The 23,973-nt window shown below is 52.9% G+C and overlaps 5 protein-coding genes across 5 annotated transcripts; 1 reads left to right on the top strand and 4 right to left on the bottom strand.

Annotated features, from left to right (window-relative positions):
- Positions 1-3,398: 3,398 nt before the first annotated feature.
- BDP55DRAFT_628321 (uncharacterized protein) lies at positions 3,399-3,740 on the bottom strand (the record flags this gene model as incomplete). Its single annotated transcript, XM_060571885.1, has 1 exon — positions 3,399-3,740. The coding sequence occupies one exon, from the start codon at positions 3,738-3,740 to the stop codon at positions 3,399-3,401; it is 342 nt and encodes a 113-aa protein (XP_060433463.1).
- A 799-nt stretch (positions 3,741-4,539) lies between these two features.
- BDP55DRAFT_628320 (glycolipid anchored surface protein) lies at positions 4,540-6,037 on the bottom strand (the record flags this gene model as incomplete). The annotated part of the gene is made up of 3 exons (XM_060571884.1): positions 4,540-5,523; positions 5,586-5,782; positions 5,920-6,037. The coding sequence occupies 3 exons, from the start codon at positions 6,035-6,037 to the stop codon at positions 4,540-4,542; spliced, it is 1,299 nt and encodes a 432-aa protein (XP_060433462.1).
- An 8,331-nt stretch (positions 6,038-14,368) lies between these two features.
- On the bottom strand, positions 14,369-16,216 carry BDP55DRAFT_691237 (kinase domain-containing protein; the record flags this gene model as incomplete). The annotated part of the gene is made up of 1 exon (XM_060576945.1): positions 14,369-16,216. One exon carries the CDS (start codon positions 16,214-16,216, stop codon positions 14,369-14,371), a length of 1,848 nt encoding a protein of 615 aa, XP_060433461.1.
- A 1,612-nt stretch (positions 16,217-17,828) lies between these two features.
- On the bottom strand, positions 17,829-18,560 carry BDP55DRAFT_628317 (uncharacterized protein; the record flags this gene model as incomplete). Its single annotated transcript, XM_060571883.1, has 1 exon — positions 17,829-18,560. The coding sequence occupies one exon, from the start codon at positions 18,558-18,560 to the stop codon at positions 17,829-17,831; it is 732 nt and encodes a 243-aa protein (XP_060433460.1).
- Positions 18,561-21,813: 3,253 nt separating this feature from the next.
- On the top strand, positions 21,814-23,474 carry BDP55DRAFT_544697 (general substrate transporter; the record flags this gene model as incomplete). The annotated part of the gene is made up of 3 exons (XM_060568504.1): positions 21,814-22,003; positions 22,069-23,063; positions 23,115-23,474. The coding sequence occupies 3 exons, from the start codon at positions 21,814-21,816 to the stop codon at positions 23,472-23,474; spliced, it is 1,545 nt and encodes a 514-aa protein (XP_060433459.1).
- Positions 23,475-23,973: the final 499 nt, after the last annotated feature.

Here is a 23,973-nt window from a genome sequence, read left to right as displayed (position 1 = left end):
CCTCTCTCCCCCACTCCCCGGGGCGTGAGACGAAGGTTCCTGAGAGCTCCGGTCCCCCGTCATCTCCACGGCAGAGCCGGGCACTTGCCGAGAAATAAGCTGGGCCAGTCTGATCATTCATTGGATGAGCCGCACACTTTTGTTGGCCGGTCCCGGGTCGGTGAGATCGTCTGCTGGTGTTGCGGCTGATGTTATCATCACAACAGCCGTAAAAGGACGGCATATTACATGTGTAAGTATGCTCGGCAGACGGGTTGCCTGATATCTGCAGATTTATGCCACTATTCCTGTGCAGAGTGAATTCCGTAAGTTACGCATCCCCGCGACAAAAGCGCATGGCAGATGATGCCGTTGTGCAGGATTGATCGACCGACTGACATGCGCGCAATGCTGGCATAAACCTCGACCTGCCGCTATATGACAAGAGAACAAGATTAATCACATGGAATCTCGAAAACAAGAGCTTTAGTAGGGAAGACAGAACATCGCTTCCAGGAAGAAGGCGCTCTCGTTCTCGTTCTCTTCCCTCGTTACGCTCTTTTCCATCATCATGCCAAGTCCAACAAGTCATGTTCCCGCGACTCTCTGGCTCGGGATATCCCACTCCAGTTTCCACTATGGGTATTTTTAGCAACGAAGGACGAACCAGACGTCCATGTGCCGCATCATCCAACAAAGCCAAGAGAGGAAGAAACCGAAAAAAAAAAAAAAAAAAAAAAGGTCGAAGAAACAGTGGCAGATGCTGCTGTCACCATCACCACCACCATCACCAAGAAGTTGCCCTCACCCTCACCCGACATAGCGGACATTCCTTCCTCCCTCAAGCACATACGACCACACCCATCGGAAAATTCGGGATCCCGTCCGCTCTCCCATAGACAAGCCGATGAGGGCCAGATCAGTAGTTGAGTCGGTGACGATCAGCGAATACCTGGTGTTGTATGTTTTTGTTTTGTGTCTTCTCTATACACTATTTTAACCGGCCAAGGAGGCAGGCAGATGGGTAGGTTCCATGACTATGTGGGTTGCAGTCGCAGAACCGGTGATCAGATCGCCCAGCATGCGTGGCCTACAGTGATCCAAGCAATTGTGGAAGGAAAATCTGGAGAGAGAAAAAGAAAGAGAAATAGTAAAGATTTGCAGATCATTCTTGGGTGCTCGGACATTGAGCAACGCCCCATACCTACTCACCTACTCCCATCAACCGCTCGGATCCACGGCTATTCAGCTGTACCTTACTCCGTACCGTGGTACGTGTAAAGACTCTGCAATTCTTTGCATCCTCTTACCTAGAAAGGCAAGAGTTTGTGAAAACTTCAGTCTGATCTTTTCGTTTTCCTTCAAAACCCACAGCCACACTCTCGTCACGTCACCGTCCCGACGAGGGGATGAAAGTGGACAACAAGCTTCAGTCAAGCACAAGTCAGCAAGTCAGTCAAGGGAAAAGAAAAACCTCATGCAGGTGCTTCTAATGCTTCTCCAGTTCGTCGTGGACTCCTCGACTGCCCCCGGTTTGTCGAAATGGTGTCCCAAAACAGGGACGAAAAAACCGGGTCGCCTCATCATCAAAACTCTCTCCTCCTACTCCTCCCCTTCCAGTAACACGCCAATGTAAGGCGCACACACACACGGCACACAAGGCACAGAGGCCTTTTGCTTTCCATTCCATCCCTTTTTTCCTTCTCTTGGCAGAAACCTCTGGCCCCGACCAAGGCTTCTTCCCACCGAACGCCGACAACGATCCCCAGTATCCCCAAACGTGAAACGTCCCCGGCCATCCCACCCAGCCCGCGATACCGAACCTCACATATCGCCCAATAACGTCACGTCCAAGTCTCAATAGTAGAAATGGAATCTGTACCAAAGAACACGAAGGGGGCCGTCAAGCTGGGACTTTGAATTTGTACATACGTCATCATAGACTCCTGTCGAAAATAGTCTGGTTTGTCACCCGTCGTTGGTGTAAGTGCTCGAAAATTTCCTCTAGACTTCACTTTCATCGTACACTACTTTTTTAAGTAAAACAACTACATTGCCAAAACCAACCAGCATATGGATTTATGTATTGCTATCAAGCTGAGGTAACGAACGATTACAGTTTTGACTGTGAGGACTCGGCATAAAGGTAGTTTGACAGGCTCCCTCCCACTCCCAAGTCTACACACACCACCGACCTGTCACCTTTCTTAACACCAAGCACTAAGCCCAAGATGACACCTCTCACCTTGGATCATCGCAGGAACCGAAAGACTCAAGCCATCGACACGTAGACACATCTCCAAGTATACCCCCATGGACAATCACACAAGGCAGCCCGTCGTGCCCATCCAGGACGAAACCCTCCTCGATCTACAAAAACAAAGTCCGTGCTAGGAGTTATAAGTGATGTGACAGCCCGTCTGACGTGAGGCCACCTACTAAACGAAGGAGCAACCAGAAAATCCCCAAACTATCAAAGGCAGGATCTTAGATTGCGACTGGCTCCAGAGATCCAGGATCTCAGCCACATTCTCTCCCCTGGTCGTCTCCCGTTTGCTGTCTTGCCGTGATGTTCAAACATCGACGACCGCTCAAAGTACCCTCATTCCAATTTGGGTAAGTAGCTCCCCGGTCTATAACCCCTCTTCCGGAACCTCCTTAGCCTATCCCAACTCTTACGGCACCAGCCCCTCAAACACGTGAAGTAGGAAGACTGCCGTCGAGTACGCCACGCGGCTGCCTGGAACGGAAGAAGAAATGAAGCGGCATGGCCGGCCGTAGCTGTAAATCTCTCTCACAAAGCAACGCTCTTATTCTACGCACATTTAAGCAAACGCTTGAAAACTGTGCTCGGCAACATGAAAGGCTTCAATGCCATGGTGGGAGAGCGAGCTTCCGAGTAATTACCCGGTAAACCTATCCGGCAAAGCTGGACCATCAAGCTTTTTCCTGCGTCATCGCATGTCCCCAGCCCCAGCCACAATCTCCTTCTTATTACCTCCCAAACGCAGTGCGACTCATTTTACCCTAGATTCTACTGTCTCGTTCAGGGAGTAGTAGCTCCTTTCGTAGGAGCAGAATTGGGTCATCGAATCACGTGCGGTATATGATGTCGTTGGTCGTGGCTTGTTTGACGTCCGCGATGCTATGATGCCCCCCTCTGATGTTCGACATACATGATGGCGTTCAATCCAGAAAGACTCACAAGAGCATTTCCAGAAGGGCCATGCTTGTGCCGGCAATAGCCAGCAAGATTTTCTCAAGAGTCGCGTGAGCTAATTCAGCCATGCTGGTACGCACTTGTATGGTCATCGAGTTCCTTGTGAAGGGTCTTCCAGATATCGTTGCTCGAGGAGTATACTTGGATGCGCAAAGAGAATAAGTACGGATTCCTCAATTACGACAAGCACTAAGGCCGATTAGATCCATACCTGTGGTTGATAATCTCCATCAACCGTGGCATCTGGCGAAGAACCCTGTACGGAATGATCAACGAATGGTTGATGCCCCGTCCGGGTTCGTATGTAGTCCGCTATAAAGACAGTGCCAATGATCATCCAGATTGCAAGGACGGCGTAGACGAAATTCACGAATGTAAGCCATCTCGGCAGGTGGATGGTGCGGCCATGGGGTTTAGCCGCTGTATGATGTTTCTCGGGTTCGTGATGAGTCGTCTCTTTCGGGGCATGCTTGGGAGTAGTCACGGGGATAGTCTCGGTGAGAGGACAGTTGCTGTTGTATCTAAAGAAAGTGCAAGACATGATGCCGGCGCTGCTAGTCGAAGCTTGGTATTCGTTGATTTATTGAGGAAATGTTGCTCATTGAAGGATGCCAGGTATTGGGATAGAGCGTATCTCGATGATTTAGAAGCCTCGGAAGGATTGCAATGACGAATGGAAGATGCAAAGAATTCCGCAAACAGTCACGATGAAGTACGTCAGTCTCGGAGGAGAGGCATCCCTAGACCCATTGTTGAGCTAATGAGAACCTCCTTCCTCTTAACCCCAGAACCTTTGAAGCAGTTGCAGAGGGGATCACTTGCTGAGATACTAGACCCCCGCGTGGCAGCAACACATAAATGCAGTTACTACGGACTCGAGTCCGTCGATGTCATAATTTGAAGATGTGTGGAGGAAGCAAGTAGGCACAATTCGATCGGGAATCGGTGTCTATTGGGTTGGAAGGGGCTCTTGCCGCCCTCTTTGTCAAGATCTCCCAAGAATACCTCTCTCCGTCTTGGACTCTGACAGGGTATTATTAATTAATTCATCTCCATCAAACTTCCCAGGAAATCGACAATCAAGGGAGCCATGGTGACGACTTTCTCTCCCGGCAGAACACCTTTTTTCCCAGCAATGTAGAGCAAAGTCGATCGAACCCTTTGCAAGTCTAAAAACCAGTCTCCATACGCCCGTCCTCTTGCCATCAACGCCATGTAAAAAAGCCCTGCTTCAATACGAAGCTTCCGTGTATTCGCAAAATGGGGTATAATCCATAATCCAATCCGTCGTAAAAGTGAATGCACAAAATGTACAGAAAAAGAAAAGTTTTGGTGGTCAATTACATCCACACGGTGAAGAAGATCATGACACCAACCAAGCCAACAGCCATGCCAGCGATTTGCTTGGTGCCAGATCCCGAAGGTCTCTCGGGAGCCGAGGAACTAGCGGATTGTGTGGGAGCTGCAGAAGCGCTGGTGCTTGAGCCCGAAGTCACTGATGCTGTCGGACTTGAAGAAAAGCTGCCCTTAAACGTCTCTCCAAGAGTGGGAAGTTGGACATCTCCATCCACCAACCAACCCCCCGTGGCTTTGGGACAATTGCGGGTGGAAACGCTTGTCGGGTTGTAGTTTGACTTCGCGACTCCGGAAGGAGTGATGGTAGCCCATTTAGCTTGCAAATTCTGGAACTCGGGGGATATGGGAGTCGGGGTGCCCTTGCGGGTAAAACCATCGTACACGTCGTCAGCGGTGATGGTCTTGGAGACTTCGGGTCCGTATGACACGATGCCATATCGGTTCTCCTCGTATATCCATTCGTAAACCATGGCTCCACTCCAGTCATTAACCATTGGCTGGCTGAAGATGGCGTTCTGATCGTCCCATGTACGCGGGCCTTGGCCGGTGATGCATCCCGTTTCGGTGAAGAAGATGGGCACAGGAAACTTCTCGGCCATGGCTTGCAGGTTTGTGTATCCCGAGGTCTGGTACGTGTTTGGGTCGCACCACTCGTACGAGTTGAGTCCAAAAAAGTCAATGTTGTTTTCGGGCTTTCCGCCACAAGTCAGGTAGTCCTGAAGCATGGGTCGCAACTCAGCAATGTCGGCCGCAGAGTAGCCGACGGGTATCTTGCGATAACCCTTCTTGTCGCGGTAGGCCTTCATGTCTCGCGCGGCAGCCTTCATGAAAGGGGCAACCTGGGACTGAGTGGGAAGGGCAATGATTTCATTGCCAATAAAGAAGCCGAGAACGTTGTTGTACTTCTCAAAGTTGTCCATCACCTTGGCGTACGCGTTGAACTGCGTCTCGTTCCAGTAAGGCGTATTCTGAACCTCTTGTTAGTCAAAGGACGCGAGCAGGAAATGTGACAGAACAGAACGGCACTGACAGGAAGAATGTACGAGTCAAAGGTGTCCAAGTCGATGAGGGTGTAGATGCCGGCCTTGTCAAAGGCTGCCATGCACCCGTCGTGGTTTGCACTGGAGTCGACGTGATAAACGCGGATTGCGTTGGTACCCAGCGTCTTCATGAGGTTGGCGTCGCGGGTGCATTGATCAGTATCAACCAGTGGGTCATCTGGACAAGCTTTTGCGTTAGACAGTGGGCTTTGTAAGTGTTCATTCAGACAAGCTGGGCTAACCTGGTGTCAATTGGTATGCGATGCCTGTGATTGCGTCAGTCCCGAGATTTCTGGCCAAAACGGCAGTGGGTGATTGGCGTACCTTTCATGAACCATTGCTTGCCGCTCTCGTCGAAGAACTTGCTGCCTACAATCTCGATTGGCGCAACAGCTGCGGCGGTGCCAAGCAATAATGCCGAGACGAGCTTGGAGACTCGCATGATGAAGGAGTAATCGCAAGGAAATCCTTCTGATAAGCTTCAACTAAGCAAATACAGTAATGATGAGGATGCTGATGCCTTAGTACTGCGGTTCCCAAGAAAGCAAAAAGACGACCAGGGGTCTGTTGATGATGTTGAGGATTGAGAGTTTGGATGTAGGTCGTTCCAACGGAAGATATCGAATTAATGGCGAGGGAAACCTCAGCAAGGCGAGTGCTGGAAGAGCAGGTGCTGCTGCCAGATGAGGAAAGTAATGACTGTTGGCTGTGGTTGCCTCTTTCTTCGCACGTCTTCAAAATTCGTCGGGTTCCTTCCTTTCGATTTTGTCGAGTTTTTGTCCTGCACCACAACCGCAACCAATTCCTTCTTTCGCGATTTACAACGTCGTACAAAGCAACACACTCGCACCGCAACCGACGTCCGTTCTAGGCGGAAACGACAGAAAGATCCAAACAGGGCAGCAACCGTGTTCAAGGTCGTCAAACTAGGTCGAAGGAAAGGGAGTTTGCCTGGCGAGTATCGTGGATAAGCAACAGCCTCGCATCAAAAAGATGATGGGAACGCCTTGCCGGGGGGGATGTGGAGGGAAGCTATCGATTTTATTCTCCCAAGCTCGCTGTTGCAGCTCACCGCGGGAGATACTCCGAACAACAAGGTCCTGCAGTTTTTTCCCTCTCTTTTCTTTACCCCTGTCGGCCTTCTTACAAGTCACATCGTTCTTCTCTTGCTCTTTTTGGAATCCCATCCCACCTCTCCACACACGTGGAGTGCCAAACGGATGAGAAAACTGCCTAGGACGAGGAGCTTGGAGCTCGCTCTGGTGCTAGCAAGGAGCCACGGAGCCCGGTCTAGGGTGGGAAACGACGGCGGCAGGGGTGCGTTAGGTGCGCAACGAGGGAAAAAAAAACGAACCAGGAGTTCAAGCTTGAAGCAACAAGGCCGACTGCATGGGTCTGGATCAGTGGAGGTGCGCCATGTTGTGCCATTGGCGGCGGGCCAGGGGTGAAGACCGCCTATCTTGATTGTCGCCCGGCCCAAGGGTGGTTCAGAGTCACAAAGTCTTGACTCTGACTGGCCCCGACACCCTGGCCTTTCTCACTCGACACACAACCGACTCGACATGGACTGCCTGCTGCAGACACCGGCGGCGTTGGTCGGCCTCATTGGGGGCAACGCGGGTGTGTGATGCAAGACGCAAGACCAGAAGAGGAGTCACCCAGTAAGCAGGCTGAGTCTACAAGACGCCGACGCGTCTTTTCTTGGTCTTGGTTGACAGCTATGACATCTCTCCTCCAGGGCTGATAATTCTCTTCGGAATCCTTCAATTCCTCCCGCTCTCCGCCTCCAGAGGCCACTGCAATCACAGATACAACAAGCATATCCCAATCGATCAAGAAAATAACCTCACAGGGTCGGCACGGAGTTGCGGGTACTACTCCTAGACTCTGCCCTTGTTTCAATCTCCAGACTACAGACAATGAAGACACAAAAGCAAACCCGGCCGTCGTTTCTTTCTTTTGCCCCCACGGCTACAAACAACATGGCGCCATCCACCCGAAGCCACGCCGTCTTTGACGCCTGCCCAACCAGACCGGCTCCTTCACTGTCCCAACCCGAAAAATAGCCCGCCACTTTTTGTCGCCTTTCACTAGCCTCGCGTAGCCACACTCCACGACGTCCATCGAGCATGAGTCGGGCACCCGGGAAACGGACCGAGCTATTCTGGCTGATGGGTGGCTGCTAATACTAGGCTGTCAGCCAGAGATTTAGTGCTCCGGCAGGACACAGCCAACGACAAACGGGGTCGGCGACAGCGAGGCATTCAACTCGCCACATTGCCTCGCCTCTGCCATCTTCAAGTTGGATGCCTCTTCCCAATTGCGATGACCAGTGCCAGGGATTAGGGTCTCCCCAACGAACCGCTTGTTGACGGCTGGTCCTTGCTCGTCAAGCTTTCGACGCAACGGCGAAAACTCCATCCTCGCCCCCCAGCTCACCACGGCTAGCCACGACGCGATTTACTTGCTTAATGCCCTCTGCTTCCTCACCGGCTCGCCTAGACCACCTTGCGGGGATACCTCTCTAGATTAGCGATGGTCATCCTACAGGGTGCGGCTGGAAATTGGCCTTTTTCCCCTCTTCATTTCCTGTTCGCGGTGTATTCGACAGCCCCCAAGGTCGAGGGCGGCTACACGGCAGGAAAAGGCGGCCTAGCAATAATGGCTTCCGGATAATGAGTATGACGCAACACTCTGATCGCAGCGTCTCATTGAAAATCCCTCTTGGCCCTGCAGTCAGGCAAGCGTTGACACGAACCAGGGTAAGCTTAACCCCTGGTCCCGTTCTCTGCCTGTGGACCTTATCCGGCGAGGGTTGCAACGGCCACTGCAAAAAAAGAAGTGAAAAGCCTGGGCTTCTGTTTCGTTCGAGGGACACCTTGTCCGCGAGTCCACTGATCTGAAGAGCAGGGACCCAGGGAGAGGGTTCGCAAGGTGCAACAGACAGAGAACGAATTGATGTCACCTGTGAACCCAGGCGTCAGCTTCGTTGCATTACGGCACTTTGACACCCTGGGCGAATCCGTCGTTGGATCCCTCCGAGGAGCCTCTTGGCCGCATTTTCTCTGCTATTGCCCGTTGCAAATGGTGCGTCGTAGCATTGAAGAAGGTGGCATGCCGCAGAGAGGTGATGCAATGGGCCGTCAGCTGCATCAGTGACACCGTTTGCATTCACTTGCGGCGCACCCCGCCGCGTGTTGCTCATCCAACAGGAGCAATGATAACATGACGAAAGAAAGCAATGCGAAGTGCAAAGGAGCTTTCTTCTTGGTAACACGGCAACAAAGTGGTTTCGTTAAGGGAAAAAGCTCCCATGGCAACGAGCCTTCGGCAACTGACCGTCTCAGTGAGACATGCATTTGATACTACTGTCGACAATCTCACCGTGGCCTTTCCATCTCGTTTGGCAAGTCGTCAGAACATTTATTTCCAAGCAGCACAAATGCTCCCTGCTGGCCGGCACCCTGCATGGACTGAAACATGAAGGGAAACCCCTCGTCGCCTCATTCACAAGCTCGACTCAACCTTCCCCCGCCTGCCTCCGCGGCATCCGTGAAAGTTATTAGCTGCTCAGTATCCATACGAAGTACAGTTTGACGAAGGCGGGGTGTTGCTTCTCGACACTTGAGGGCCATCAGCATGCGATGGGCAGACAACAAGGCCAGCGGGGAATAGTCAGGGTCTAACGGGCACGCCAATTGCCAAGCACACGCCGCGCGCCCATCAGAAAAGCGACGGGCGATCTTCTCTCTCGGTCTGGGCGAAGATAAAGGAAGTGACACCTCACTTCCAAAATAAGGCTAGGTTAGCCTTTCAGAAACCTCCCATCGTCCGGCACTCGAATCGCTTGGCTTTTGTCCTCGTCCTCTTCGAATAACGCGACAAGAGATGCCAATGGTGCGGGGAGCTAAGCTACTGGAGTCGGCCAGTTCTACACCGACGAGTCCAGTTTTGGGACGGCTTCGGCGCGTTGCCCCGAAGACGTCGTGACCACGCTTTTCCCGGCTACCTCTCAAGGTGAAGCCAAATGCAGCCAACGAGCACACTATGCGAAGCAAAACCCCCCCTCTCTTTCGCCGTGTCGCTCGCCCAAATGCAACATGGAAGCCTGCGCATTCGGCATGTTCCAGAGAGGTAGATCCTCAACCCACCTCCACTTCCGGTCCCCGCATGCCATGCCATGCCACACAGGCGACAAATTCCAGCTGCAACTCTGAGGTTGCAACTTGCGAGTCTGGCTACCTAGTCGAGCATCAAAACGCCCCTCCCCTGGTTCAGCGACAACGCGAAACGGGGGTTGACGTCTGCTTCCCGCAAAGCCACCAAGCGGTCGCAGCAGAGTATTGGATTGTTCCCGGCTAAGGTATGGTGTCGAACTTTGACATTCGTTCGAATAGCGAGGGAGAAGATGTAATGCCTGTGCAACGTGGTTCTGCTCGTAGGCGATGAAAAAAGCATTAGTTCTCACCTCTTTTTTGTCTCTTTCGGCCCTTGCCGTCGGGTCTTTTATTCTCATATATTGGACCTTAATTGGACCCTAGAAGGGCATATTAGAACAGCTCTAGAGACATTGACGAGGTAAGGGCAGACGTGACCAGATTGTACTGAACTCTCGTTTCTTCTAGCAGGCAGGGAGGGTGGATACAGACTCATCGCGTACTTGGTGACTGTGCAACACCCGTCCGCACTGTGTGGTGTAAGTCTGTTGGTGTTCTCACACAAGGCATCATATGAAAAGTATCTGGTGCCTGCCTTGTGAGGGTCTACATCAAATGCAGAGATGAAAGACACTGCTCTCTCGGTTTGGTGAGTTGTGCTTAGCTGTCAAGGAACTTGGTCATCGGCTTGTGTGGTTGTGGTCTTTGACGAGTAGACCTAGATCGGTCTGCTTTCGCGGTGACATGTCATTGAGAATGGTCTTGGGCGTGCTCCGTGGCTATGACTGGATGGCAAAATCCCTCCTACGTCTGTCCTAGAAGTAGTGTTATGTTGTCTCTTTCGCTTCGACTTCCGCGAGATTTGTGTATTCCGCCAACTCAATCTACGGTGAGTCTCTACCGAGTTCTGGTTGACAGGCATAGAACCTAACGCCTTGCCGATTGCCGCCTCAAGAACACCACAGTCGAGCCGTCTTTGCGAAATCCTATAGCATAAAATCTAGTTTTCATCCCATTTCGGGAGGTTTCGCGGACCAACGATCAGATATGGGAAATAGTAGGCACCCCCGCCAAGTCACAGGTCGTAGGCCGTTCGTCACTAAACCACCAATAACTCTCCGGGTGAATCGTGATAATGATAAAGACGTCAGCATAGTCTCCAGAGAGCAGATGAATGATGGGAAGATTTAACTAGCTGAGCTGAGGGAAGAAGACCCCAATAGCCTGGGCTTATTTCCTTCTGCTTTCGCCTAATAATACGGGCCGCGAAATTGAAGAAGTAGATTTATTACTCTGTCGAGGGTCCCTAGTAACGACCCATATGAGAATCCTTCACTGGCAATTGCCAGAGTTCTAAAGAGATACGCAACCTGATCTACCAGAGGATGAGGGCAGCTTGGCTAAGCTTGGAAGGACGTCAACAGTCATGCCAGCCAGGCGGCTTCGACCGTGCTTCTCTCGCGGATCGTTATGTCATTTATGGGGTCCGTTGTACCTTTTTTCCATCTACAAGATATTACACAAAAGAGCCAGTCTAGAGGTTTGTCGGAGGTCCTTGAAGTCGTCAAAGTCGGCCGTCTTACGTCCGGAACGGACGTCGTCGAGGGTTGCCTTCCCATCGGAGGAGATCCCCGCGAATCAAGGCTACGGGTTCATGTGATGTACTGGTAGATGTGTCGCCGCGTAAAAGTTGAGACTTTGAAGAAGCCTTCTTCAAGGCTTCGTAGCTAGAGCTGAGGTCGTGGCAAGATACTTACCCCCCATGATGGCCCATCAACTTTGTCGCGAGGGGCGAGGAGTAGCCCATGTCCTGATGCATCAGCAGATGTAATAGCCGCGTTACGAAGTCTTTATGACCTTGGTCTCACTATGGATTGGATCGGATCAAGCATTCGCCGTATTTCAACGTTGTCGGGCATATCCAATACGAGGTTGGGAGCTGAGAGTAGGTACATCGTTTTTGGGCCGACTGGTTCAGGAGTATGTCTAGCTGCATTTGCCTCCCATGGATTCTCCATTTTAGTCGGTTTCTCATAGCTTTCACGAAAGCTACTTTCTTCGGTTGGAGAGGACTGTCCGAGGTCATTCTGAGAAGTTTGCAGGATGAGGGATTTCTCAAGAATACCTGAGGCAGTCATGAACTACAAGTCTATTGAAAAGAGACTGCATTAATACTATGGATCTATCATGTATAAAGGCCTAAAAAACCTCTGTCGTACTGGATTAAAACACTATCCAGGGACTCTAGCAGTTTTCCTTCTTCTGATAAGATTTATAGACGAGCTTCTGGTCTGTATTCGATCCCACGTCTGGCTCCAACGAAGACATATATATACTTGGAACTAAAGGGCTCATTGTACAATGACATTGGAGACGACTGCAGTATCAAAACCTCCATTATACGTTCTCGAGTCAATAGAATTGAGATTTATCACGACCCACTTACACACACCTCAAACATCACATTACCACCTACGCGCCCATGACCATGATAGAACAAATCTCCAGCCCATACAACTACCCTGCCTCCCGGAACACCATGAGAAACTTCATATCATTCAACTCCCGCTAGATCTAAGTTGTGAAGACAAAGCGAATTGCTCCCAAAAAATCCAGTGGCACTGGGAAGTATAAGTAACGGTTTTGGATAACAAATTTAACTTACACATTTCTACTATGACCTCAAACGCTCCAGTCGTCGATGAGAAACAGTCATCACGCGGGATCTATCCCCATGGGACAGTAATAAGACATGTAGAATCAATGCAGATACATGTATCTAGTTCAGTCGGAAACGTGTCGATAGTACCAATTGCCCTCGTTCATCTCCATCTCTGCAGCTCGCCACAGCGATGTCAAGCCGGACCCCTACGTTTCCACGCCAACCAGCATCCGACAGCAAAGGACATTGAACACCTTGGAAGCATACCTTCTTCAAGTACCGTATCGTCAAGGCCCAAAGCCCGATGTAATCCAAGCTCGCGCTCTCGGCCTGGGTTACCTTTAGTTTATGCAGTGGCTTTCCCATCACATCCCAACACCATCTGCTAGACGACGTGGACAATTAGTCCGTGAATTCGTACTACACGCCCCTCTAACAATCTCAACACCAACAACTAAAAGAAGGAAAGCATAAGCGGAAAACATGTCCAAGTTCATGTTCGACTTACACATTAGGATAGGCATGGAACCGGAAACCCAACTCGGAGGAGCACGTTTTCATCATCCTTACGCCCACGAACAATAAATCCAGATACCAGATTCAGGAGAACTATGCAAGTAAATTGAACACAGCCGTATGTTACACTGTACAGACAGCTGTACCCAGAAGACTTGCGTGGGGTCTCAAGCAGGTAGGAAACGTCGTCGCACCACAACCCATAAAGTTTATCCATTTCCCCCGCTTGTATCTTTTTTTGTTTCCCTCTTCCAAAACGCGGGGTTCATCCGTTTCGCAGGGATGCGTTCAACAGCTGTGTACTCTGTAGTACCACGTATCTGGAATAAACACGCACCAGCTCGGAATCCCATTCCAACCACACCTATCCCGAACATTGCACAAGCAAAAGCCCAAAGAGTCCGATTCAATTCATACCCCCCGCGGCCCCAAACAGCTTCAATCTCAATCCTGCCTCCTCAGTCAAGCAGGTGGGCAAGACGAACCAACAAGCGTGCCAGGCCGCTGCCACTTTAGCCACCCAAATGCGATTTGCTGTCGCAGTGTTCCCAAGAAGCAGCTTGTGCGGCAAGCCGCGGCCATCGCCCCCAACACCCCAAAAGGGACGAGGAAGCCTCACTCACTACTCCGTACTCCTCACAGGCTCACAGACCGCCCCCCTGCTAGGAAAAAAAGCCTCTTTGGAATTCCGTTTGTCATGTAAACTGCCCATTCGATGGATTCACGTCCATCACGTAACCGGTGGCACGAATAATGCCATTCTTACCAGCAAACCAGCGGAAATTACCCTGGGTGTCCGTACTGAAATCAAAGAGGACCAGCGTTAGGCAAGGAAAAAAGCTATTGCTAGCAAACTCGTTACGTACAAAAAGGGACCGCCTCGTCCCCTCCCCTTTGCTCTTGTGGTCGCTCCATCCCCGCGCTACCTATTCATTTTCCCCCATCTTTGCCCCGCCCTCCTCACGCTACCACCTACCTTACCCGCTGCTAGGTAGGCCTCTTCCATGGCCAAACTCGAGCCCGTACGTAACAGTCAATCCATGAAGAAACCGTTGGTCATTTAATGATTACAATCACGGACGGATAAAATGATTTCAATATCGAATCTTCATTCCTATCTCGAATTCTCTTTTTCGACTATGGCTGGGCTTGCTTTGTGTGCAAACCTATGTGCGATGGGCAACTTGCGGCAGAGGTATCGCTGAGCAACAAAAGAAACAAAACACCATCAAAACATTTCATGCCATGACCTCGAGCGCGCATTCCCCGCCCTTGTTTATCTAACATTGAAATTCTGATGCAAAACCCAGGCGGCATGGTGTGTGGTATCGATATCGGGACTGCGCCAACCCAATGGAAAAAGAAATTGAATATCGCTCATGAGCCGTCGCACCTCGCCCATCCATGCGGGCCTCGCGTCGATGGAGCATGCGTGTCCTCAATACACCGGAGCTTGGTCACTACGTCCGCCCTGAACACCGGGGCTCGAGTCCCATGGCCCGGGTGATCGTACCGGCGGCACCCGTATATTCCGAATGGCAGTGAATCCGGGGCCGAGGTCTCGGTCTTGGTCGCTGCTAGCCGCACTACTCATTCCGCTATTATTCGACACACCGCCGCTGCTGTTCGTTCTCGAATGGGACAACCCTCTCGGACTGATGCTTCCAATGCTCTCGCTGCCACGTCGCGGCAGCTGCGGTATTGAGTTCTGTCGGATAGGCTGCGGCATGAGTTCGGCGTTAGGGCTGATGGGCTGTATGCGCAAGTGTGACATGCCAAAGTCCCAGCCTCCGTATTGGTGAACGCAGTGAGGCTCCTTGATGTCGCAGTATTTGGTCAACATCTGATAGACTTGGGTCTGCACCTCGGCCGCGGAGGGCCGATCCATTGGATTCGCCGACAGCATACGGGCTACAATATGCATCAGAGGTACGATGCCTCGGAACACGAAACCTCCGTCGGATTCGGAGACCTTTTTTGACGCCTCCTTTGCCAATGTTGACATCCAAGACTCGACCTGTCCGAGGTTCTTGTGGAATGACGAATCCAGCACGGCACCACCGCGACCGGGGGTCTTGTGCTTGGCAGCACGATGTGCGGCGAAACTCTTTGTCGTCTTTTTGACGAGGAAGCTCATCAGATCCAATATGACACAGCCGAGGGAGAAGATGTCAGCAGCTTGCGGGTTCAGATGTGGGTTGGGCGTGCTCAACATCGCATTCGGACTACCCGGGTTGTCACTTCTCGGAATGGAGAAATTCGTGTGCGTTTCCGGAGACGTCGATATCGCCATCGTCGCCATACGACCCAAAGGACTCGTCGGACCGCCTGTCGGGCGAAACCACTGCTCGGGGGCTGCATAGTCGTATGACTCCCGGTCGAACGAATTCTTGTCCGTGTAACCGGCTAAAACCTCGGCGTTTAGTCTCGTGAAATCCGAGTAGAAAATATGAAGTTGGCTGGTGAAGAGTATAGATGAAGGTTTGATGTTCCCGTGGCATAGCCTTCTGCTGTGAAGGTAGGCGAGGGTGTCGGCAAGGCAAAGGATCCAGTTCATAACCGTCCGCCTCCGATCCTTCTTGGGAAGATTCTTGAAATTGGATGGCGTGTTGCCAAAGAAAGATTTCAGGTTGGAGTCGGTAGCAGGCGTGAAGAGGACGTATGCCGCACCGATCTGCGTGTATGAAGCGTAGTAGGATACCAAGTGGTCATTTTGTATCCCCCTGATGCTGTTGATGATCTCAACGAACTCGCCTTTGGAAAGCTGGCCGAAGCTGTTCCCAAGCGGGATGCGGCGTCGGTAGAATACCGTACCGGGACAGTTGGGGAGAACAACCTTGTCTACCGAAGTATTCCCCGCCGGTCGGCGCTCGATGACCTCGAGAGGGACAATTTCGTACTCATTGAAGACGACGTGGTCGCCTCGTTGAAAGGGCTTCAGCAAGTAGGTGAACTGACGACTAAAAAACTTGCGTTCAATCTTGTCGTCCCTCTGAGCCGTCAACCTGAGCCGCTCGACATGCTCGGAAGAAATGGGTAGATCATGGTCGTCCCACGAGTCGTCGACGATGCCGAAGATCTGATCTGGAATTTTGAGGTCGACGAGGATCAAGAAGATGCGCTTGGCCTTGTTGTTGATCCAGTCCCAGTACGTCTCATCCGTCAAGCCGTCACCAAAAGCCAGTGGTCGGCCTAAGCGCTCAATCTCCTGTGGTAAAAGGTACTGACAGACGAACTGTCTCGTGACAGTAGCGTCAATCTTTGTAGCATCCCACCACTGACCCATGGCGCCCGTTGTCCAAAATCCTGAGGTTGGTCTCGTGATGGCCGTTCAGCCTTGCGGAGACGTCGGGGCAGCCGCGTGTAGCTGGCTCACGGGCTCGATGTTCCACTTGGTGGGTGGTTTTTTTTTTGGCGTATCCTGGGTTGCTTCGCGCAGTTGCTGGCCCCTGAAATGCGGTGACGTGCCTGCCGTCTAGCACGTTGACGACACAGGCTGCATTACCGCGTGCCTCAGAGCCCGGTTCTTGGGGGAGAGGCGGCCGGAAGTCGGGATGTGGGAGCTGAAAATTGGGAGCTGTGAGCTGCAAAGATAAGACCAGTAAAAGAGATTATTGGGAGTGCGTGAGGTTTATGTTTGAGACGAAGCAGATCAGATCGGTACTGGACGGGAACGGAATTATTTTCATGGGGTCAGAGGAAGTGTCGGGTTGGTGGTCAGTTCCATGTCGAGTCCGTCCGTCCACGTCTGCTTCCATGTTCGGGCACCCTCAGTTAAAGAGAGAAGGCAGCTTATCCTTACCTTTGGCTTTCGCGGCAGCCCTCAGCCCTTGTACCGCCTCTTGCAAAGACGTAAGCAAAGGTACTTTGTCCCCGTTCCTCATGGGCCAGAATGGGCCCCAACACTCGTCTACAATTGCCCAGTATCAGCAAGTCCACACACCCAAGGATGGGGCGTTTTTGGCTTTTGGCTTTGGGGACGCAGCGGGCGGCATAGCGGGGGCAAGGTTGGCAACACACTAGTAACAGAAGGCGAGGAAGGCCCCGGCGTACGGCTTGCGGGCGCAAGCGCGGTTGCATGAGCCTTCAGTCTCATTCTCGCGTGCCCTCGCCCCGTCTGCGTCTTCCTGTTGGAGAAGGGGGGGAACGAGGTCTGCGGGACGGCTTGTATCTGTACCTGTACGAAGCACCCGAACCCTGTCCCCTACTCGTAAGCCTGCCGCTGCCGTGGCCGTCGTAGCATTCGTAGACGGTGGTACAGTACACTCGAGGTGCCCGGTGAAAGATCTCCCCTGAGTCTCTCAAGCTGCGTTTACTTTGTCGGCACTCTCGTGATGAGGAACTCTGAGCTTGTGGCTCGCATGACGTGGTAAGCTCATTGGCCGGGCTGGCGGCGAGATAAGAAAACCTTCGAGTCCGAGAGTGATGATTGTCCCATATGGTACGGATAAGTGATAGCCATCTCTTCTGTGTTAGTTAGTTAACCTTGGGTCCGTCGTCTATTCGGCAAAAAGCGCCAAACTCGCTCTGGCAGCCCGACATGCACGCTTTCGAAGTTCGCTGGCGGGATGCCGCACGCACCCGGGGTGCATGGCATTGTACATTGTAAGTCAGCACTTGCTGGACGTGGGCTTGCCCTCTCCTGCTGCTACACTACCGAGTAGGTACGCAGCGCATCTTGGCCGATCCCCCATGCCGTGCGGGTTAAACAATGAAGGCACCCTTGGCGTGCGTTGGCGTCGACTGAATGTATGTTGAATGCACGCGACATCAACGATGCTCGTCGCATCAGGTCATCGCGCAGCCAGCCCGCTCCATGCTCCATGACTCTCGCAGGCTCGCAAATCGTAGGCTCGTTCTCGAGACCCTGAGGGGGACCCCTCTATCAGGGGTTTTGGCTAGCCAACGTCATGGCTCGCAGCGTACAGGGTGGGCGATGGTGGGGTATCCCCAAAGATGTATTGCGGTTGGTAGGGGTCGTCGAGAGAAACCCCCACTCCAAGGGCATATCTTTTCAACGTTGAGCTTCCGAAGTATTCATGTCTTGTATCCGTACGCTGCGTCCGCCTCGAAAGATGGGCAGCATTCTGTATCATTGCGCGACAGGAAACGAGGATGGCAGCGGTTCGGTAGGGCATACGACATGCCCTGACCTGACCTGAGCTGTCTTGGAGGGGAAATATGCTCGTCGGCTCCGTGAACAGGCTTCGATGAGCCAACAGACAAATGGGAGCACCGCACTGCGCAGACGAGCGGGCGTTTTCAAAGTCTGGCCGCCGGGAGGGCGGCGGTTCAACCGGTGGGCACCGGCAGGCTGGCTCATTGCCAGGCAAGAAGCAGGCCGCAAGCCAGGATTTCCCAACTGGTTCCTTCAATCCACACACTCTTCTGCGAGAGCCCCCGGTTCGTTTAGGCTCCCCGGCACCAGCAGGAGGTTCCATCGATCGATGGCTGTCGAATAGCAATCGACGGGTTGGAGCACAGAGATCAATGGTTGGTGTCGAAGGCTCGTAGTGTGCCGTTTTGAGTATGCTTTTTGGGCATTTTTTTTTCTTGGGAGTGGGAGCTTGAGAGCCCCAGGCGCTTGGATACTCGCTGTCTTGGCTAAACCCTGCATCGTGCCATGCCATGTCTGATCACAGCAGATTCCGGGGCAACACACGAGCTGTTGAACGAGCCATTGTGCAGTCTTGTTCTCGAGAAAGTGCCCGTATATCCGTGGTTTACGGAGTAGGGATACTCTGCTGCCCCAGAAGAGGTTTTGCGGGCGACGAGGCAGGCGAAGTGCAGATTATCCATTGGACCATTAGCATGAACATGAGCATGCCCCTGGCCTCACCTCATCACGATTCACGCAGCGGCACCATGTTGGTTTGATACCCATCGAGTGTCTCTAGGCCTGCTTGATTGGACACCGGAGCGGGTAGGATGTCATGACTGGTGTCCGAGTTGCGGTCGGGAGCGAAGGATTGTGATGCAGAAGTGAACTACCAGGATGAGAGTCGGAGTGCCAGGCTCTTGACGTCCGCCGGCCGGTGTCAGTGGAGAGAGTGGACGTCGGCTCGCTAGACGGGAGGAGGAAGGAATGGTGGAAGCGGGGAGGTCCAGACGGAAGCTGCTGCTGCTGGTGCTCCTGCTGCAAGGTAACAATGGAAGGTGGAAGCTGGAATGCAGTGGTGGGGTCGGACTTGCTCCGCGTGCGTTCCTCATCTGAGTGGGAGGGGGACGAAAGTACAGGTACATACCATACTTCGCTGACCTCCAGCCGGCCACCTCATACCTACCTTACCTTTCCGTACTGATTCCAGGTCACCTTAGGTAAGGGAAGGTTGAATTGCTGAGTTCCTCCTCCTCCTGACGACAAGAGCACTCCTATCGCCGCTGCGGCCTGCCCTGGTACTGAGCCGAGTTGACAGTTGTTGGTAATCACGATCGCCAGATCTGTCCCAGGCTCTCGGAGTGGCCCTAGGCCCGCTTTCGAACCATCTCAACTTCTTCTTCAACTCGATACATGAGGTGCTCAAGTCAAAAAGCAGAGGTAGACGGCAACAAGGAAGAACAATATCGACGCACTACCCTCTTACCCTCCCAGACTTTACTACCGCCCTTTAACTTACAACTAGGGACTACCGGTATGCTCTTCCACATGCTCACTCGACGCTCACCCTGGTGGCGATCCCCCGGATTACTCGACATTTGCCGTATGTTTACGCTTGCTTGATAGGTTGTCGTTTCTCACTTGACGATGATTGAATCGATACACGAACTCTTTCTCGTGCTCGTCATTCATTGCCCAGCAAACCGTTGCCTTGGCGGGACGCACAAAAGCGCTCTCTGTGTACCTTGAGTGTAGGTTATCGGCGTTCCTACGAATAGATTGTGTCCACTCAAGGATCCGGGCGAGACTCTTTCGCGCCCGCAAAGCTAGGCCCGCAAGCGTCTCTCCCTGCACCATCCTCATCTGACATCTGACAAACTAACGACTTGCAACGACCACATGTAGCCCGAGAGTTTAATGTACCATGTTGTGCCTACCTACGGTCTACCCAAGCTTCCTCATTACCTCACATGCTGCAAGGTGCCCATTTCTTGCACTAGTAGTTTTGTCGTCGGAGTCTGTTGCTTGAAAGGCCTAGGCCCAGGCCAGGCCTGAAAGATGAACCGGGGCACAATGTCGATACAACCATACCTCGGAGACTCAACACAGATTCCAAGGAAACTTGAATCTAATAAGAAGAGAGCAGGTCTTCTTGACATCGGAAGAGATGCCTCATCCGTGTACTAGCAACTCAGAGGTGTGCTGTGCTACCTCTAGCCAAGCAAAGTCTTGGTCCCTCGCTTGGCGGATGTTTAACGAAAGCCACCGAATAAAGTCGACTCTCTCGATCGCGCGTCTATTGGCCCGCTGCAAGTCTTGGAAAACGAAAGAAACGGGCGCTGGTGATGGTAAGTGTGTCACCGGCAAAGCCATTCGGTCCATACCACAAAGGTGACAAAACCCACGCGACATGGCGTGCCTTATCTACACACTACACAGCCGATTCGATGTTTATATTATGACATGCAGTGAGAGATACTCTATCATGGTCCAAAGACGATGTCGATATCTGTGCGACGCGACGCTATTTTCAAACCCAAGGTCCCACGATCAAGAACACAATGTGTGACATCCTCGTGTACTTGCGCTCACCGTCTATTGGCTGCGGTAGGTATCCAGCAACTAGGTACAACTCTTCGGTCACCCGAAATGGCCAAGCGCGCAAAAGAAGTCCGGCGAACCGTGTTTCCTGAAGTTGAAAGTTCGGATCAAAATGATTGCAAAGCGGCATACCAAGAAAGGCGTCGCGACGGAGGCCTGCTTGGCTCGCTCGATGCGAAAATCTGAGCATTTCGAAGCGGCGTCTACAAAATTGAACTACTTGTATCCATCGGAAAGCGGTGGCCCTCTTGGAGTTGCACCACATGAGTACCTATCTTAGGCAAGGTACGTAAAGTATGTTTCTTGTAGGCCTTACTTACATTTACATCTTGACTCGTCTCACGTTGCGGATGTGTCTGCCGAGCAAAGAGCACGGCGACAAACCAACGTTGAAACTTTGCAACTCTGTTATGGGCCCTGGTCTGATCATGAGATCCGTCAAAAGTTGCTTTCGCAGTTCCCTCAACAGAAGCTGGTCGGCCGTACGACATAATTATCTGCCAGTTTCTGGCCAGTTTCTGAATTTAAGATTGTCACAATTTCCCCTTTACAGTATTTGGTATCGCCAAACAACACCCATGACACTTCAAGAGAACTTCGTTGTCCAGAAGATGACGACGTCTGAGCGGCTCCTCATTCCGCTGCGCAAATGATCAGTGCTTCGCGGTGGAGGGCGGTGAACACCTGCCGAGTTTCGGATTCACGGAGTGTTGAAGCTGACTGGTTCGGGCGATAGATGCGGCCCTCCCCGCCTGGCCCGCGAGATAAGATGATACTTCTTCTCCCTGCTGCATCACCTATGATGCCAAAGTATCCCCGAAACAGTTGGAGTGCATGGGGCCCGGGTGACAAAGTGCCCCGCAAGGCCCCAAGCTTCCGGACCCAGGGAGGACTTGAGGCTACGACATCTCAACTCTAAACACGTAACGTGGCTGGCATCCCGCTGTTAGGAAACTCGGAGCATCGCCATCACCTACCTTTTACGCCTCCCATCCTTCCATTCTCCTCCGACCGACGGTGCCGAGACGCACTCCGCAGCATGGCCTCTTGAAAGGCAGACCCAAATTCTCTTTTTGCATTCTCTTCGACAATTTGCGACAGATTCAATGAAAAAAGGGACACGACAGACACCACACATAACCCCCCCAAGACACTAACCTTTTTGGCGTGGATCTACCGCCAAAATGCCCGACTCGATCGATGCTCCGCTGATGGCCGGCCGCCAGGACCGGGACGACGAGCTTGACTACCGGGACGCGGATGAGGAGGCCGACGTGCTACCCGCGTCCATGAAGCATGCACGCCAATCGGGTCCGAGTCTATTTGTATGGCTCCTCACATTTGCTGCCGGCATCAGCGGATTGCTCTTTGGATGTGAGTTTGGGCACCCCAGTTTTGCCACGGCAGTAGACCAGAGAAATGCTTACTCCTTTGCGCAGATGATACGGGCGTAATATCAGCAACGCTCGTCAAGATCGACACCTCCCTATCGAACCGAATCCTCACGACATTCGACAAGTCCATCATCACCTCCAGCACCGCCCTCTTCGCCCTCCTCGTTTCCCCCTTTTCTTCCATCGTCGCCGACGCCCTGGGCCGCAAGCGCGTCATCTTCGTCGCCGACATCCTCTTCATCCTCGGCGCCCTGATGCAGGCCTGGGCCGGCACCGTCACCTCCATGGTCATCGGGCGGTCCATTGTCGGGTTGGCCGTCGGCGCCGCCAGCTTCGTCGTGCCTCTGTACATTGCCGAGCTCGCGCCCGCCAGCCACCGCGGCCGGCTCGTGACGATGAATGTTCTCTTCATCACGCTCGGTCAGGTGGTTGCGTACATCATCGGCTGGGCCTTTGCCGAGTACGGCGACCAGTCGACGGGATGGCGCTGGATGGTCGGTCTCGGGGCGCTCCCCGCGGCGCTGCAGTGCTCCATCCTCGCCCTCATGCCCGAGTCTCCGCGCTGGCTCGTCATGGTGGGCCAGTCGCTCAAAGCCAAGAAGGTTGTCGAGAGGGTGCTGGGCAACACCGTTGGCGGCATGAGGAACGCCGAGGCGGTCATCAAGGAGATTGAAATCGAAATCAGGGAGGAGAGGGAAGTGATGAGGCGGGAAGGGTCGCCGCGCATGGAGTGGTGGGGAGGCTGGCAGGAGCTCTTCTCCGTCGGGAGGAACAAGCGCGCGCTGGTCATCACCTGCCTGCTCCAGGGCCTTCAGCAATTATGCGGCTTCAACTCGCTCATGTATTTCTCGGCGACGATTTTCAAAATGGTCGGCTTCGGCACGCCCACGCTCACGGCTATGAGCGTCGCCGTGACGAACTTCATCTTCACGGTGGCGGCGCTGTGTCTTATCGACCGCATCGGGCGACGCAAGATCCTACTCTACTCTCTGCCGTTCATGATTGCGGGCCTGATGCTCTCCGCATACGGCTTCTCCTTCGTCGACCTCCGGCCCGAAACGGCGGCGGCCTCGGAGGGCGGCACGGGCGAGGGCGCGGGCACAGACAGGGGCGCGGCGGTGCTGATTCTCGTCAGCATCATGGGCTACGTCGCGGCGTACGCACTGGGACTGGGCAATGTCCCCTGGATGCAGAGCGAGCTGTTCCCGCTCGCGGTGCGGTCCATTGGCAGCGGCGTCTCGACGGCGACGAACTGGGGCGCCAACTTTGTGGTGGGCCTGACGTTCCTCCCGCTCATGGACGCACTGAGCCCGTCGTGGACGTTTGTGCTCTACGCGTTGGTGTGTCTGGTGGGCTACGGGCTCATCTGGCGCATCTATCCCGAGACGTCAGGGTTGAGTCTCGAGGAGGCGACGAATTTGCTGGAGAACGGATGGGGCGTCCGACGATAGCCTCGAATTGCCGGGACCTTTGGCATGGTTGTGCATTTGTCTACACGGGGACCCTTGTTTTTTTCTTTGCACTACGAAGGGTGGAGGGGATCCCCTTGGTATGTTACATATTTTAGATGACAAGAGCGAATCAAAACAGTCAATTACACTAAAAATGAGATTTCCTGTACCATATTACGGATACCAGATCTGTATCGCTCGACTCTTGTAAGGGGGGAAAATCGATGTACCTGACAGGCTGACACCGAGAGAAGGGGGGCGAAGACGCGTTCTAGACCTTTCTGGAACGCCTGAATCGTTGTACCAAGTGTGAGTGGGGATCCCAGCCGATTCAGTTTGTTTTTTTCTTGTTGTTTCTTTCCTGACGGCGACGGCTCTGGCCTCTGGGTAAGTAAAGGCCCTCATCTTCCGCTCCGTAGAGGGGGAGCCTTCGGAGCCTGGGAGGGCGGAACCCAAGGAAGGCGGCAAGAAGCGGCATTGGGCTGTGTTAGGCATTCGG

Source organism: Colletotrichum godetiae (genome assembly GCF_030913485.1).
Source record: "Colletotrichum godetiae strain CBS 193.32 chromosome Unknown BDP55scaffold_7, whole genome shotgun sequence".
NCBI lineage: Eukaryota > Fungi > Ascomycota > Sordariomycetes > Glomerellales > Glomerellaceae > Colletotrichum > Colletotrichum godetiae.
The sequence above is the reverse complement of the archived record's forward strand: the minus strand, read 5'-3'. Positions and strand labels throughout refer to the sequence as shown.